At 47.0% G+C, this 15,087-nt stretch overlaps 1 protein-coding gene across 5 annotated transcripts in view; it reads right to left on the bottom strand.

The window, feature by feature from the left end:
- Positions 1-15,087, bottom strand: part of LOC140480153 (choline transporter-like protein 5) — a 284,053-nt gene that overhangs the window by 95,447 nt on the left and 173,519 nt on the right. For all 5 annotated transcript variants that reach the window (XM_072574866.1, XM_072574868.1, XM_072574870.1 and 2 more), the window contains exon 4: positions 604-688. In XM_072574866.1, coding sequence (XP_072430967.1) covers positions 604-688 — 85 coding nt within the window. The remainder of the gene's footprint in view (positions 1-603; positions 689-15,087) is intronic.

Below are 15,087 nucleotides of genomic sequence, written 5' to 3'. Positions count from 1 at the left end.
GAAGAGGCCATTTGGCCCATCAAACCTGCTCCCCCATTTCCATACAATCCTGGCTGATCCTCTGATTCCCCTATCTAGCCCTGTGAGCCCGCTCTGCCATTCAACATGATCACGGCTGATCATCCAAATTCTCCCCATACCCTATGATCTCATTTGCCCAAAGAACCATGTCTAATCCTTTCTTGAAAACATTCAGTGTTTTGGCCTCAACTGCCCTCTACAGCTGTGAATTCTACAGGCTCCTGACTGGTTCTGGACTCCCCAGGTCACTGGGAATATTTATGGGGAGGCAGGCCTAGTGTGTACTCTCTGTTCTCCAGGTTGGAATCTTGCAGTGCTGGATTCCTTGTGCTGTTGTCCCCCTGAAGACAGTACATCACAAATGGAGCTGGGAAGTGGGTCCAACAAACAGATGCAGATGGAATCTGACAGGAATTTTATATGACTGTCACATCACGCCTGTCTGCCAATGTCCTTCTGACCTGGGTCGACATCCTTTCATTACTTGGCCATCGTATTATCGACTTGAATGAAATCTCTCTGCCCCTCCACCATTCCCACCAACAATTCCCAAATTGCCCAGTGATGGAATTAGTTACTCACTCATTGACAGTCCCCTTCTGTCCACAGAATTGGCCACGGCTATCTGTTGGATACACCACTTTCCTCGGATCTCCATGGACCCAAGCTGAAAACAAAAGAAGTGGAAATGCTTCATTGATATGGCTGCCACTCTCCTCCATCCCACATGAAGCTAACTGATGGGTCAGTGATGACAAAACCTTCAGAGTGTGCCCCTTCTTCAGCCCAGTGCCATCAATCACAAACTAGCACAAGGCCACATAGTGACCATAGCATCCACCTCCACAACCAAGAAAGGAACAAGGAAGTCTTCAACTCCCTTCCAGCCAGAAAATGGCACTGCCCGAATCTGGTTTCCTCTCCTGCAGCACCATAATTTCCAAGTGTTATAGTTTGCTCAGGGAATCCATCTTGCTGTGGCAACATACACCGTTACAAGCATGTGACCACCCAGAGCTAGGGGTAGTGATGGTGGAGGCACCAATGCCCATTATATCTCATGGTTGACCAGAAATGGTTTTGTGCATAGGAAATAATGTCTCTCAAACTTGATTGAGTTTTTTGAAGAAGTAACAAAGAGGATTGATGAAGGCAGAGTCGTAGATGTGATCTATATGGACTTCAGTAAGGCGTTTGACAAGGTTCCCCATGGGAGACTGATTAGCAAGGTCAGATCTCATGGAATAAAGGGGGAACTAGCCATTTGGATACAGAACTGGCTCAAGGGTAGAAGATAGAGGGTGGTGGTGGAGGGTTGTTTTTCTGACTGGAGGCCTGTGACCAGTGGAGTGCCACAAGGATTGGTGCTGGGTCCTCTACTTTTTGTCATTTACATAAATGATTTGGATGCGGGCATAAAAGGTACAGTTAGTAAGTTTGCTGATGACACCAAAATTGGAGGTGTAGTGGACAGTGAAGAGGGTTACCTCAGAATATAACAGGATCTTGATCAGATGGGGGCCAATAGGCTGAGAAGTGGCAGATGGAGTTTAATTCAGATAAATGAGAGGTGCTGCATTTTGGGAAAGCAAATCTTAGCAGGACTTATACACTTAATGGTAAGGTCCTAGGGAGTGTTGATGAATAAAGAGACCTTGGAGTACAGGTTCTTAACTCCTTGAAAGTGGAGTCACAGGTAGATAGGATAGTGAAGAAGGTGCTTGGTATGCTTTCCTTTATTGGTCAGAGTATTGAGTACGGGAGTTGGGAGGTCATGTTACGGCTGTACAGGACATTGGTTAGGCCACTGTTGGAATATTGTGTGCAATTCTGGTCTCCTTCCTATTGGAAAGATGTTGTGAAACTTGAAAGGGTTCAGAAAAGATTTACAAGGATGTTGCCAGGGTTGGAGGATTTGAACTATAGGGAGAGGCTGAACAGGCTGGGGCTGTTTTCCCTGGAGCGTTGGAGGCTAAGGGGTGACCTTATAGAGGTTTACAAAAGTATGAGGGGCATGGATAGGGTGAATAGACAAAGTCTTTTCCCTGGGGTCAGGGAGTCCAGAACTAGAGGGCATAGGTTTAGGGTGAGAGGGGAAAGATATAAAAGAGACCTAAGAGGCAACTTTTTCACACAGAGGGTGGTACGGGTATGGAATGACCTGCCAGTGGAAATGGTGGAGGCTGGTACAATTGAAACATTTAAGACTCTCTGACTCTATGACTCTAAATCTCTCCTTCCGTTACCATCCACCAATCGGGAATGTTGGAATGATTTAAGATCAACTGTTTGTGGCCACTTTAGGCCTTCTTTAATTATCAGGTCCTGAAGTGGGACTTGGATCTGGATTTTCTGACTCAGAGGCAGGGACGTGGCCCATGGTGCCCTCTGCAAGACTCTGTACATTATCAGTGAAGACTGGCATTACCAAGAAAAGGCTAAAGAGCAACCTGATGGAGAACTTTCAGATTAGGAAGGGATTGCAACACAGTAAACATAGAAAACATAGGAGCCATTGGGAAGTAGTGACCATAATACAATAAGCTTCAATCTGCAATTTGAGAGGGAGTGGGTACAATCTGAAGTGACAATATTTCAGTTGAATAAAGGGAAATATGGAGCTATGAGGGAGCAACTGGCCAAAGTTCAATGGTGCAATACCTTAACAGGGAAGACCGTGGAGGAACAATGGCGGATATTTCTGTGTATAATGCAGAAGATGCAGGATCAGTTCATTCCTAAAAGGAAGAAAGATCCCAGGAGACATGGGCGGCCGTGGCTGACAAGGGAAGTAAAGAAACATATAAGGTTAAAAGAGAAAAAGTATAACTTAGCGAAGATAAGCGGGAAAACGGAGGACTGGGAAGCGTTTAAAGAACAACAGAGGATTAGTAAGAAGGAAATACGCAGAGAAAAAATGAGGTACGAAGGTAAACTGGCCAAGAATATAAAGGAGGATAGTAAAAGCTTTTTTAGGTATGTCCAAGGCAAAAAAATGGTTAGGACAAAAATTGGGCCCTTGAAGACAGAAGCAGGGGAATATATTACTGGGAACGAAGAAATGGCAGAGGAATTAAATGGGTACTTCAGATCTGTGTTCACTGGGGAAGACACAAGCAATCTCCCTGAGGTAACAGTGGCTGAAGGACCTGAACTTAAGGGAATTTATATTTGCCAGGATTTGGTGTTGGAGAGACTGTTAGGTCTGAAGGTTGATAAGTCTCCGGGACCTGATGGCCTGCATCCCAGGGTACTGAAGGAGGTGGCTCGGGAAATCGTGGATGCGCTGGTGATTATTTTCCAGAGTTCAATAGAATCGGGGTCGGTTCCTGAGGATTGGAGGGCGGCTAATGTTGTGCCACTTTTTAAGAAGGGTGGGCGGGAGAAAGCAGGAAATTATAGACCAGTTAGTCTGACCTCAGTGGTGGGAAAGATGCTGGAGTCTATTATAAAGGATGAAATTACGGCACATCTGGATAATAGTAACAGGATAGGACAGAGTCAGCATGGATTTATGAAGGGGAAATCATGCTTGACTAATCTTCTTGAATTTTTTGAGCATGTAACTCGGAAGATGGACGAGGGAGATCCAGTGGATGTACTGTACCTGGACTTTCAGAAAGCTTTTGATAAAGTCCCACACAAGAGGTTAGTGAGTAAAATTAGGGCGCACGGGATTGGGGGCAAAGTACTAGATTGGATAGAGAATTGGTTGGCTAATAGGAAACAAAGGGTAGTGATTAACGGCTCCATTTCGAAATGGCAGGCAGTGACCAGTGGGGTACCGCAGGGATCCGTGCTGGGACCGCAGCTTTTTACAATATATGTAAATGATATAGAAGATGGTATCAGCAATAACATTAGCAAATTTGCTGATGACACAAAGCTTGGTGGTAGGGTGAAATGTGATGAGGATGTTAGGGGATTACAGGGTGACCTGGACAAGTTAGGTGAGTGGGCAGATGCATGGCAGATGCAGTTTAATGTGGATAAATGTCTGGTTATCCACTTTGGTGGCAAGAACAGGAAGGCAGATTACTACCTCAATGGTATCAAATTAGGTAAAGGGGCTGTTCAGAGAGATCTGGGTGTTCTTGTCCACCAGTCAATGAAGGCAAGCATGCAGGTACAGCAGGTCGTGAAGAAGGCTAATAGCATGCTGGCCTTCATAACAAGAGGGATTGAGTATAGAAGCAAAGAGGTGCTTCTGCAGCTGTACAGGGCCCTGGTGAGACCACACCTGGAGTACTGTGTACAGTTCTGGTCTCCAAATTTGAGGAAAGACATTCTGGCTATTGAGGGAGTGCAGCGTAGGTTCACGAGGTCAATTCCTGGAATGGCAGGATTGCCTTACACGGAAAGACTGAAGCAACTGGGCTTGTATACCCTTGAGTTTAGAAGACTGAGAGGGGATCTGATTGAAACGTATAGGCTTATGAAAGGACTGGACACTCTGGCAGGAGGGAACATATTTCCGTTGATGGGGGAGTGCCGAACCAGAGGACACAACTTAAAAATACGGGGTAGACCATTTAGGACAGAGATGAGGAGAAACTACTTCACCCAGAGAGTGGTGGCTGTGTGGAATGCTCTGCCCCAGAGGGCAGTGGAGGCCCAGTCTCTGGATTCATTTAAGAAAGAATTGGATAGAGCTCTTAAAGATAGTGGAGTCAAGGGGTATGGAGATAAGGCTGGAACAGGATACTGATTAGGAATGATCAGCCATGATCCTATTGAATGGCGGTGCAGGCTCGAAGGGCAGAATGGCCTACTCCTGCATCTATTGTCTATTGTCTATTGTCTATTGTCTAAAATACATGTTCACAGGGGAGACTAAAGATATAAGACAATCACTAATATCCAGTTGGGAATTCATGAGAAATCTTGATTCAGGGAGTTGGGAGAGTGTGAAATTCCCTCCAACAAGGAGAAAGGGGCACTTTTACAATGAGATCTTTTTATATAGCATTTTTTTCTTTGTTTGTGAAATAAAGTTTTGTTCTTTTGTTAACAGAACATCAGCAGCCTCACCCGAGCATGAGCAATGATGAACCATCATGTTAATCCAATTGCAAAAATATAACACATGGTCTATTAAGCCAGATTTCACTGTGGAACTCACTTTGTCAGGTTTACCATAAGCTGGAATCATCACAACGTGGTCACAGACAGTAGATTTGTCTTGGTGCCTCAGTGATGAGCTTGCAGCTCTGACAGCACATTGGTTTCCCACAAAGTGGGGCGGTGAGTGCCTGGAACACACTGCCAGAGGTGATGGTGGAAGCAAACACAATAGCAGCTTTCAAGAAGCACCTGGACGGATACATGAATAGGAAGAGCGTGGAGGAACACAGATCCTGTAAGTGAAGACATGGAAGGATAAAATGTGCCAGCACAGGCTTGGAGGGCCGAAGGGCCTGTTTCTGTGCTGTATTGTCACTTGTTCTTTGTTCTTAGCACCTCCCTCGGAGTTTCGCGGGAGCTCAGATATTTCTGCTCATTCGGCTTGAACTTCCAGCTCAAAGCTAAAATGTCACCATTGTAATCATGTTCCCTGACAAACACTGTACCGTGCCAGTTTGTACTTTGACAACACAATCTCCATGTGATCCCAGTTGTGGTTCAGTGGGCAACACTCCCAGCTCAGATGGTGGTGGCTGCACCTCAGACACTTGTAGACAGATTGGATAAATGGAATTCACTTTATTATCGCATGTACTCACATGAGTCAAGTGAAAAGTTTATAAATCGACACATGACAGCACCATCTTAGATACAGACTGTTCTGGTATAGCATGTTTTATTAACGCAAACTCACTGTAACGGGGTTGTCGAACTGAGGACATTGTTTCTAAAACGTGAACTTCTAAACCGTGTGTTGGCTGTAACGCAATTACATTGCTAACAATTTAAGTACTATTTCTAAATTGCAATTTTTCTATAATGCAGAGTTGCACAAGAATACAACCATCGCATTATATAAGAGCTGCCTGGACAAAAGTAGCTGAAGAAAAATTCCTTAGGGGAAAACAATAGAAAAGTAAAGAATAAAAAATTCAGAATAACAGTCTTTCCAACCCAGTCCATCCTGGGCCCCAGCTGCAGGTAACTGGAAGACAACCCTGCACTGGCTCACTAGCGCCTGCTGCAGGAGGGGTCTGTCCTTGGTGACATTTCTAGAGCAGTGACCCCAGCGAGCACTGCACCACCCCAGTTACTGGCTCGTGGGTGGAATATTAAGCCTGATCATTCAGATATTGGCCAGTGGATGAAGCATCGGGGAGTTCTCCCCAGTGTTTTTGGCTCCAATATTGAAATAACGTCCCTAGGCAGATATTTCTGGTCAGTATCCCATGCTCTGTGGGAAAGGTACTGTATGCAGATCAGTCACTGCCTTTCCGACATTACAGCAATGACTAACATTGTCCAAGTAGCTCATCAGCTGTAAAGGGCTTCAGAAAATGAAGATGTAAGCACCTCACTTTCATTGGTGTGTGTGAGAGTGTGTATGTGTGTGTGTGTGCCTGCGTGTGAGTGTATGTGCATGTGAGAGAGAGAGTGTGTGAGAGCGTGTGTGAGAAAGTATGAGTGTAAGTGTGTGTGTGTGAGAAAGTGTGTGTGTGTGTCCATCTGTCTCACTGCATTTTTCTCTATAGTTTTCGCTGCCTGTTTTTTGTTCTCTCTCTCCACACTGTGCATTCATTCTCTCCCTGCAGAAACACATTGGTCATTTGTTGATGAGTCTAATTCTCATTCTGAACTCCTGTTTTATTTTTCTGCTCCCAGTAAACAGCTCAATGATTGTGCAGAAATGAGACTGTGATTAAAGTGCTTGTTTTAAAACTGATTTTGCAGCCTGTTCTCCCTTGTATGCTGGCCAATAGTTATCTAAAATAAAAACAGATCATCTGTTTATTATGACAGTGTGGTTCATGGGAGCGTGCGGTATACAAAGTGACTGACATGATTCCTCTATGTCAAACAGGGTCTACATTTCCGAATTACTGCATGGGTTGCAAAGCACTTTGGGACATGTTAATATTATGAAAGCAGCATTGTCAATGAAAGTTTTTTCTCTTTATCAAGATCCATCTATACCTCTCATGATTTTTTATAAACCTATCAGGTCACCTCTCAACCTCCTACACTCCATTGAAAAAGGTCCCAGCCTATCCTTATAAGTCAAACCCTCCATTCCCAGCAACATCTTGGTAAATCTGTTCGGAAAGCTCTCCAGCTTAATAGTATTTTGCTTTTCCCATACCCTGTCACCTTCACTGGAAGAAGAAAGAGTGATCGGATGTGGTGATGAAGAGCAAAGCAGAAATTAACCTGAAGGGATGGACAGGAGAATTATTAGCTGGAGAGGTATAAAATGTTGATTGCTGTGCTGGGCAGGCAGTCATTAATGAATATACACTTCGAATATAGAAACCATTAAAGCATGTAAGAGATTATTAACAGGGCTTTTTATGAAATATTTCTGATGTGCATCCATTAGTGACAATGTTCTAAACACTGCTGGAATATTATCTCACTGATTATAAAAGACAGCAAGCATCATTATCCCACTTACTGCTGCACTCTGCACTGCAGCTCCTGTCATTCTCCATTAACACCGTCGGCAGCTCGAATTCTGTGAGACAATTGCTTTATCAGCAACCCGTGGGATTCCTCTCGCCGAGCAGTGACGGCTTGGTGCTGGGTCCAAGTTTCACTTCAGGACAGTTTGTGTCCATGTGACACTCTGGTGCACAGGTTGAGGGACTGTTCCCACTGATGCTCTGACTGTCATAGAGTCAGATTAGATTACCTACAGTGTGGAAACAGTCCCTTCTGCCCAACAAGTCCATGCCAAGCCTCTGAAGAGCAACCCACCCAGACCTATTCCCCTACAATTACCCCTGACTAATGCACTTAATACTACGGGCAATTTAGCATGGCCAATTCACCTAACCTGCACATCTTTGGACTGTGGGAGGAAACCGGAGCACCCGGAGGAAACCCACGCAGACACGGGGAGAATGTGCAAACTCCACACAGACAGTTGACCAAGGCTGGAATTGAACCCGGGTTCAATTGGTCCCTGGCAATGTGAGGCAGCAGTGCTAACCACTGAGCCACCGTGCCGTCAGAGTCACACAGCACGGAAACAGACCATTCGGTCCAACCAGTCCAAGCCGACCATAATCTCAAAGTAAACTAGTTCCACCTATCTGTTTCTGGACAATATTCCTCCAAACCTTTCCTATTCGTGTACCTATCTGAATGTCATTTAAATGCTGTAACCATAACCACATCCACCATTTCCTCAGGAAGTTCATTCTGCACGTGAAGCACACTCTGTGTAAAAGGAGTTCCCCTCATGTCCTTTTAAGATCTTTCTCTCTCACCATAAAATGTGCCCTCTAGACTCTAGGGAAAAGACAAGGTAAAAACAATGACTGCAGATGCTGAAAACCAAATACTGGATTAGTGGTGCTGGAAGAGCACAGCAGTTCAGGCAGCATCCAACAAGCAGCGAAATCAACGTTTCGGGCAAAAGCCCTTCATCAGGAAGGGCTGATGAAGGGCTTTTGCCCGAAACGTTGATTTCGCGAGTCTAGGGAAAAGACACCTGCCATTCATCTTATCTGTACCCTTCATGATTTTATAAACCTCTATAAGGTCACCTCTCAACCTCCTACGCTCCAGTGAAAAACATCCCAACCTATCCAACCTTTCTTTATAACTCAAACCCTCCCATTCCCAGCAACATCCTGGGAAAGCTGTTCAGAACCCTCTCCAGCTTAGTAATATTCTTCCTATAACAGGGCAACCAGAACTGGACATGGGGTACTCCAGGAGAAGCCTCATCAATGTCTTGTACAACATAATGTCCCAACTCCTCTACTCAAAGGTCTGAGCAATGAAGGCTAAATGGCTCAGTGACAGTGCCCAGTGATACTATGACTGTGAGCCATTATAGACTGAAACATCAGGGATGAGGATAGACTGCAGGGATGAGGATAGACTTTGGAGGGAAGAAGGCTGAGAGGAGATTTAATAGTGGTTTTCAAAAGCATGAGTGGATTGGATAGAACAGACAGAAAGATAGGAAGTAGAAGCAGAATGAGGCCATTCGAACCTTTGAGCCAGCTCCACCATTCAATACTGTTCCCACTTTCTCCCCATCTCAAACTACATCTAAGTCCTTTTCGAAAATATTTAATGTTTTGACTTCAACTGCTTTCTGTGGCAGAGGATCCCCCAGGAAGTAAGTGACCCCACTGGTAAAACGAAGAAGAACAAGGGGCTCTCGACTTAAAGTGACCTCCAAAAGAAGCAAAGGCCAAGTGAAGAAAGCCATTTTCACACAGTGAGGAATTAGGGGGTGAATGCACTGCCTGGGAATATGCCGACTCCAACAGATAGAGTTTGTCCCCTAACTCCCACAGATGCCAGTTTCTGCTCGGGCTCCTTGATGCCACACTCGGTCATGTGCGACTTTGATGTCAAGGGCTGTCACTCTCCCCAACCCTCTGGAATTCAGCTCTTTTGTCCATCTTCGACCCAAGGCTGTAATAAGGTCAGAGGCTGAGTGACCCTGGGGGATCCCAAACTGGGCATCACTGAGAAGGTGCTGCTTGATAGCACTGTCGATGAGCCCTTCCATCACTTTACTGATGATCAAGAGTAGACTGATGGAGTTGTAACTGACTGGGTTGGATTTATCCTGCTTTTTAAGTATAGGACATACTTAGGCAATTTTCCACATTGTCGGGTAGATGCCAGTGTTGTAACTGTACAGTTAAAGCTTGGCTCGGGGAGCAGCAAATTCTGGAGCACACGTCCTCAGTACTATTGCTGGAATGTTATCAGGGCCCATTGCCTTTGCAGTATCCAGTGTCTCCAACCATTTCTGGATATCATTTGGTGTGAATCAAATTGGGTGGAGACTGGTATTTGAGATGTTGGGGACCACTGGAGGAGCCCAAGGTGGGCCATCCACTCGGAACTTCTGGCTGAAGATTGTCGCGAATGTTTCAGCCTTACCTTTTGCACTGATGTGCTGGGCTCCTCCATCATTGAGGATGGGAATACTTGTGAAGCCTCCTCCTCCAGTGAGTTGTTTAATTATCCACCACCATTCATGACTGGATGTGGCAGGACTGTAGAGCTTAGATCTGATCCATTGGTTGTGGGATCGCTTAGCTCTGTCTATCACTTGCTGCTTATGCTGTTTGGCAAGTTGTCCTGTTTGATAGCTTCACCTCATCTTCAGGTGTGCTTGGTGCTGCTCCTGGCATGCCCTCCTGCACTCTCCATTGAACCAGGGTTGATCCCCTGGCTCGATGGTAAAGGGTGAGTGGGGGATATGCCGGGCCATGAGGTTACAGATTGTGCTGGACTATAGTTCTGTTGCTGTTGATGGCCCACGCCCTCATGGATGCCTAGCCTTGAGTTGCTAGATCAGTTCAAAGTCTGTCGCATGTAGGATGGTGATAATGCCACACAACACGATGGAGGGTATTTTCAACAAGAGAGCAAGACTTAGTCTCCACAAGGAATGTACAGTGATCACTCTTACCGATACTGTCAAGGACTGATGCATCTGCAACTGGCAGACTGATAAGGATGAGGTCAAGTATGTTTTTTTCCCTCATGTTGGTTCCCTCACCACCTGCCGCAGACCCAGTCTAGCAACTATGTCCTTTAGGATCTGACCAGCTTGGTCAGTAGCACTGCTGCCGAGCCACTCTTGGTGGTAAACATTGAGATCCCGCACCCAGAGTACATTTTACATCCTCAGTGCTTCCTCAAAGTGTTGTTCAACATGGAGGAGTCCCTAGCTTATCTCTCCATGCTTCAGGCTCTCTGCCTTTATTCCTGATGAAGGGCTTTTGCCCGAAACGTCAATTTTACTGCTCCTCGGGATGCTGCCTGAACTGCTGTGCTCTTCTAGCACCACTAATCCAGAATCTGGTTTCCAGCATCTGCAGTCATGGTTTTTACCATGGAGGAGTACCCATTCATCAGCCACGTGAGGGTAGTCTGTGGTGATCAGCAGGAGGTTTCCTTGCCCATGTTTAACCTGGAGCCATGAGACTTCATGGGGTCTGGAGTCAATGTTGAGAACTCCCAGAGAAACTCTCTCCCGATGTATCCCATTGTGCTGCCACCTCTGCTGGGTCTGTCCTGCTGGTGGGACAGGACATATCCAGGGATGGCGATGGTGGTATCTGGGACATTGTAAGGTCTGACTCTGTGGGTATGACTGTGTCAGGCTGGTGTTTGACTGGTCTGTGAGACAGCTCTCCCAATGTTGGCATTAGCCCCCAGATGCTAGTGAGGAGGACGTGCTAGGTCAACAGGGCTGTTTCTGCCATTGTCTTTTTCAGTTCCTAGATCGAAGCCAGGTGATCTGACCAGTTTCATTTCTTTGAGACTTTGCAGCAATTGGTACAGCTGAATGACTTGCTAGGCCATTTCAGAAAGCAGTTGAAAATCAACTACATTATAGTCACATGTAGGTCAGACCCAGGTAAAAATGGATTAGTGGTGCTGGAAGAGCACAGCAGTTCAGGCAGCATCCAAGTAGCTTCGAAATTGACGTTTCAGGCAAAAGCCCTTCATCAGGAATAAAGGCAGTGAGCCTGAAGCGTGGAGAGATAAGCTAGAGGAGGATGGGGGTGGGGAGAAAGTAGCATAGACTACAATAGGTGAGTGGGGGAGAGGATGAAGGTGATAGGTCAGGGAGGAGAGGGTGGAGTGGATAGGTGGAAAAGGAGATAGGCAGATAGGACAAGTCCGGACAAGTCATGGGGACAATGCTGAGCTGGAAGTTTGGAACTAGGGTGAGGTGGGGGAAGGGGAAATGAGGAAACTGTTGAAGTCCACATTGATGCCCTGGGGTTGAAGTGTTCTGAGGCAGAAGATGAGGCGTTCTTCCTCCAGGCGTCTGCTGGTGAGGGAGCGGCGGTGAAGGAGGCCCAGGACCTCCATGTCCTCAGCAGAGTGGGAGGGGGAGTTGAAATATTGGGCCACGGGGCGGTGTGGTTGATTAGTGCGGGTGTCCTGGAGATGATCCCTAAAGCACTCTGCTAGGAGGCGCCCAGTCTCCCCAATGTAGAGGAGACCGCATCGGGAGCAACGGATACAATAAATGATATTAGTGGATGTGCAAGTAAAACTTTGATGGATGTGGAAGGCTCCTTTAGGGCCTTGGATAGAGGTGAGGGAGGAGGTGTGGGCGCAGGTTTTACAGTTCCTGCGGTGGCAGGGGTAAGTGCCAAGATGGGAAAACTCAGCAGGTCTGGCAGCATCTGTAAAGATTGGGCAGACAAAAGAATGGGTAATTCAGACCATCAGCCATCATTTCCGCCACCTTCAGCGAGATGCCACCACCACATTCCCCTCCCCTCCCTTCTCTGCAAGAACGCCCAGTGACCTTTTCAGAACTGATGCTAGCTGGGAAAAGGGTGGTATCCATGCTGGGGGGAGGGGGGATGGTGGTTGGAGGATCAAACAATTGGTGGAGATGGAGCCCAGAGAGAGAGATAGAAACAACAGCTGGACAGAGGAGCATGACATAGGGGAATGAATAGCTGCTAATGGAGTCCACCAGTAACTGACAATGGGTTGTCCCTCTACACCTCCATCCACCATGACCAGGGCCTCCAAGCCCTCCGTTTTTTTCCTCTCCCAACGTCCCCAACAGTACCCTTCCACCAACACTCTCATTCGTTTGGCCAAACTGGTCCTCACCCTTAACAATTTCTGCTTCGAATCCTCCCACTTCCTCCAGACCAAAGGCATAGCCATGGGCACACGTATGGGCCCCAGCTATGCCTGTCTCTTTGTTGGCTACGTAGAACAGTCAATCTTCCGTAATTTCACTGGCACCACTCCCCACCTCTTCCTCCGCTACATTGATGACTGCACTGGTGCCACCTTGTGCTCCCACGAGGAGGTTGAGCAATTCATCAACTTCAACACATTCCACCCTGACCTAAAATTTACTTGGACCATCTCTGACACCTCCTTCCCCTTCCTGGACCTCTCCATCTCCATTAATGACGACCGACTTGACACTGACATTTTTTACAAACCCACCGACTCCCACAGCTACCTGGATTACACCTCTTCCCATCCTATCTCTTGCAAAAATGCCATCCCGTATTCCCAATTCCTCCGCCTCCGCCGTATCTGCTCCCAGGGGGTGCTCCCGGGTGCTCACCTTCCACCCTACCAACCTTCGCATAAACCAAATCATCCGCCGACATTTCCGCCACCTCCAAACAGACCCCACCACCAGGGATATATTTCCCTCCCGACCCCTTTTCGCCTTCTGCAAAGACCATTCCCTCCTTGACTACCTAGTCAGGTTCACGCCCCCCTACAACCCACCCTCCCATTCTGGCACTTTCCCCTGCCACCGCAGGAACTGCAAAACCTGCACCCACACCTCCTCCCTCACCTCTACCCAAGGCCCTAAAGGAGCCTTCCACATCTATCAAAGTTTTACTTGCACATCCACTAATATCATTTATTGCATCTGTTGCTCCCGATGCGGTCTCCTCTACATTGGGGAGACTGGACGCCTCCCAGCAGAGCTCTTCAGGGAACATCTCCGGGACACCTGTGGTCCAACATTTCAACTCCCCCTCCCACTCTGCCGAGGACGTGGAGGTCCTGGGCCTCCTTCACCGCTGCTCCCTCACCACCAGACGCCTGGAGGAAGAATCTTCCACCTTGGAACATTCAACCCCAGGGCATCAATGTGGACTTCAACAGTTTCCTCATTTCCCCTTCCCCCACCTCACCCTAGTTCTAAACTTCCAGCTCAGCACTGGCCCCATGACTTGTTCGGACTTGTCCTACCTGCCTATCTCCTTTTCCACCTATCCACTCCACCCTCTCCTCCCTGACCTATCACCTTCATCCCCTCCCCCACTCACCCATTGTACTCTATGCTACTCTCTCCCCACCCCCACCCTCCTCTAGCTTATCTCTCCACACTTCAGGCTCATTGCCTTTATTCCTGATGAAGGGCTTTTGCCCGAAACGTCGATTTTGCTGTTCCTCGGATGCTGCCTGAACTGTTGTGCTCTTCCAGCACCACTAATCCAAAATCTGGTTTCCAGCACCTGCAGTCATTGTTTTTACCTGTTTGTGGTAGCAGTCCAGGTGATGACACAGCCTGGTGTGTGGGGCTTAGGGTAAGGAGTTGGGAACGTGATATTGAGTCCGGAGGGCTGCAGGGTTCCCAAGCTGAAAATGAGATGCTGTTCTTCCAGCTTGTGCTGAGCGTCTCTGGAGCACTGCAGCAAGCCTGAGACAGAGATGTTGGCTATGGAACAGAGTGGGGTGTTAAAGTGGTAAGCAACTGGAAGCTCAGGGTCGTTTTCTGTGGGCAGAACATTGGTGTTCTGTGATGTGGTCAGATAGTCTGTGCTTCATTTCCCGACTGTCGGGGAGACCACATTGTGAGCAGCAAATGTGTTAGACTAGATTGTGAGAAGTGCAGGTAAAGTGCTGCTTCACCTGGAAAGTATGTTTGGGCCCTTGGATACTGAGGAGGGAGGAGGTAGGTGGGCAGGGGAAGGTGCCGTGGGGCTGTGGAGCAGTATTCGGATGAAGGAAGAGTGAACCAGGTTGTCCTGGAGGGAATGGTCCCTATGGAAGGCGGAGAAGGGAGGGGAGGGGAATGTGGTGGTGGCATCTCGCTGGAGATGGCGGAAATAATGGCTGATGATCCTAGTGACCTATTCTTTTGTCTTCCCAACCTCTTGCTCACTACCATCAATTCTGGAGAAGGGTCACTCAACCCAAAACATTAACTCTGCTTTCTCTCTCTGCAGACACTGCCAGGTTTGCTGAGTTTCTCCAGCAATTTCTGTTTTTGTTTCCGATTTCAACATTTGCAGTTCTTTGTTTTTGATTGATTTTAATGTTCACTCGGTTTCTGGTATCACGCAAGCAAACAATTTTATAAAACATAATTTTTCAGTTAAGTTGATAATCTGTAGAAAGATTGAAATCCATCTCACTTCAACTGAACAATAATGAGCTGAAATGGCAGTG

The sequence above is a fragment of the Chiloscyllium punctatum genome, chromosome 7 (assembly GCF_047496795.1).
Source record: "Chiloscyllium punctatum isolate Juve2018m chromosome 7, sChiPun1.3, whole genome shotgun sequence".
NCBI lineage: Eukaryota > Metazoa > Chordata > Chondrichthyes > Orectolobiformes > Hemiscylliidae > Chiloscyllium > Chiloscyllium punctatum.
This window is presented reverse-complemented; position numbering and strand designations above follow the sequence as displayed.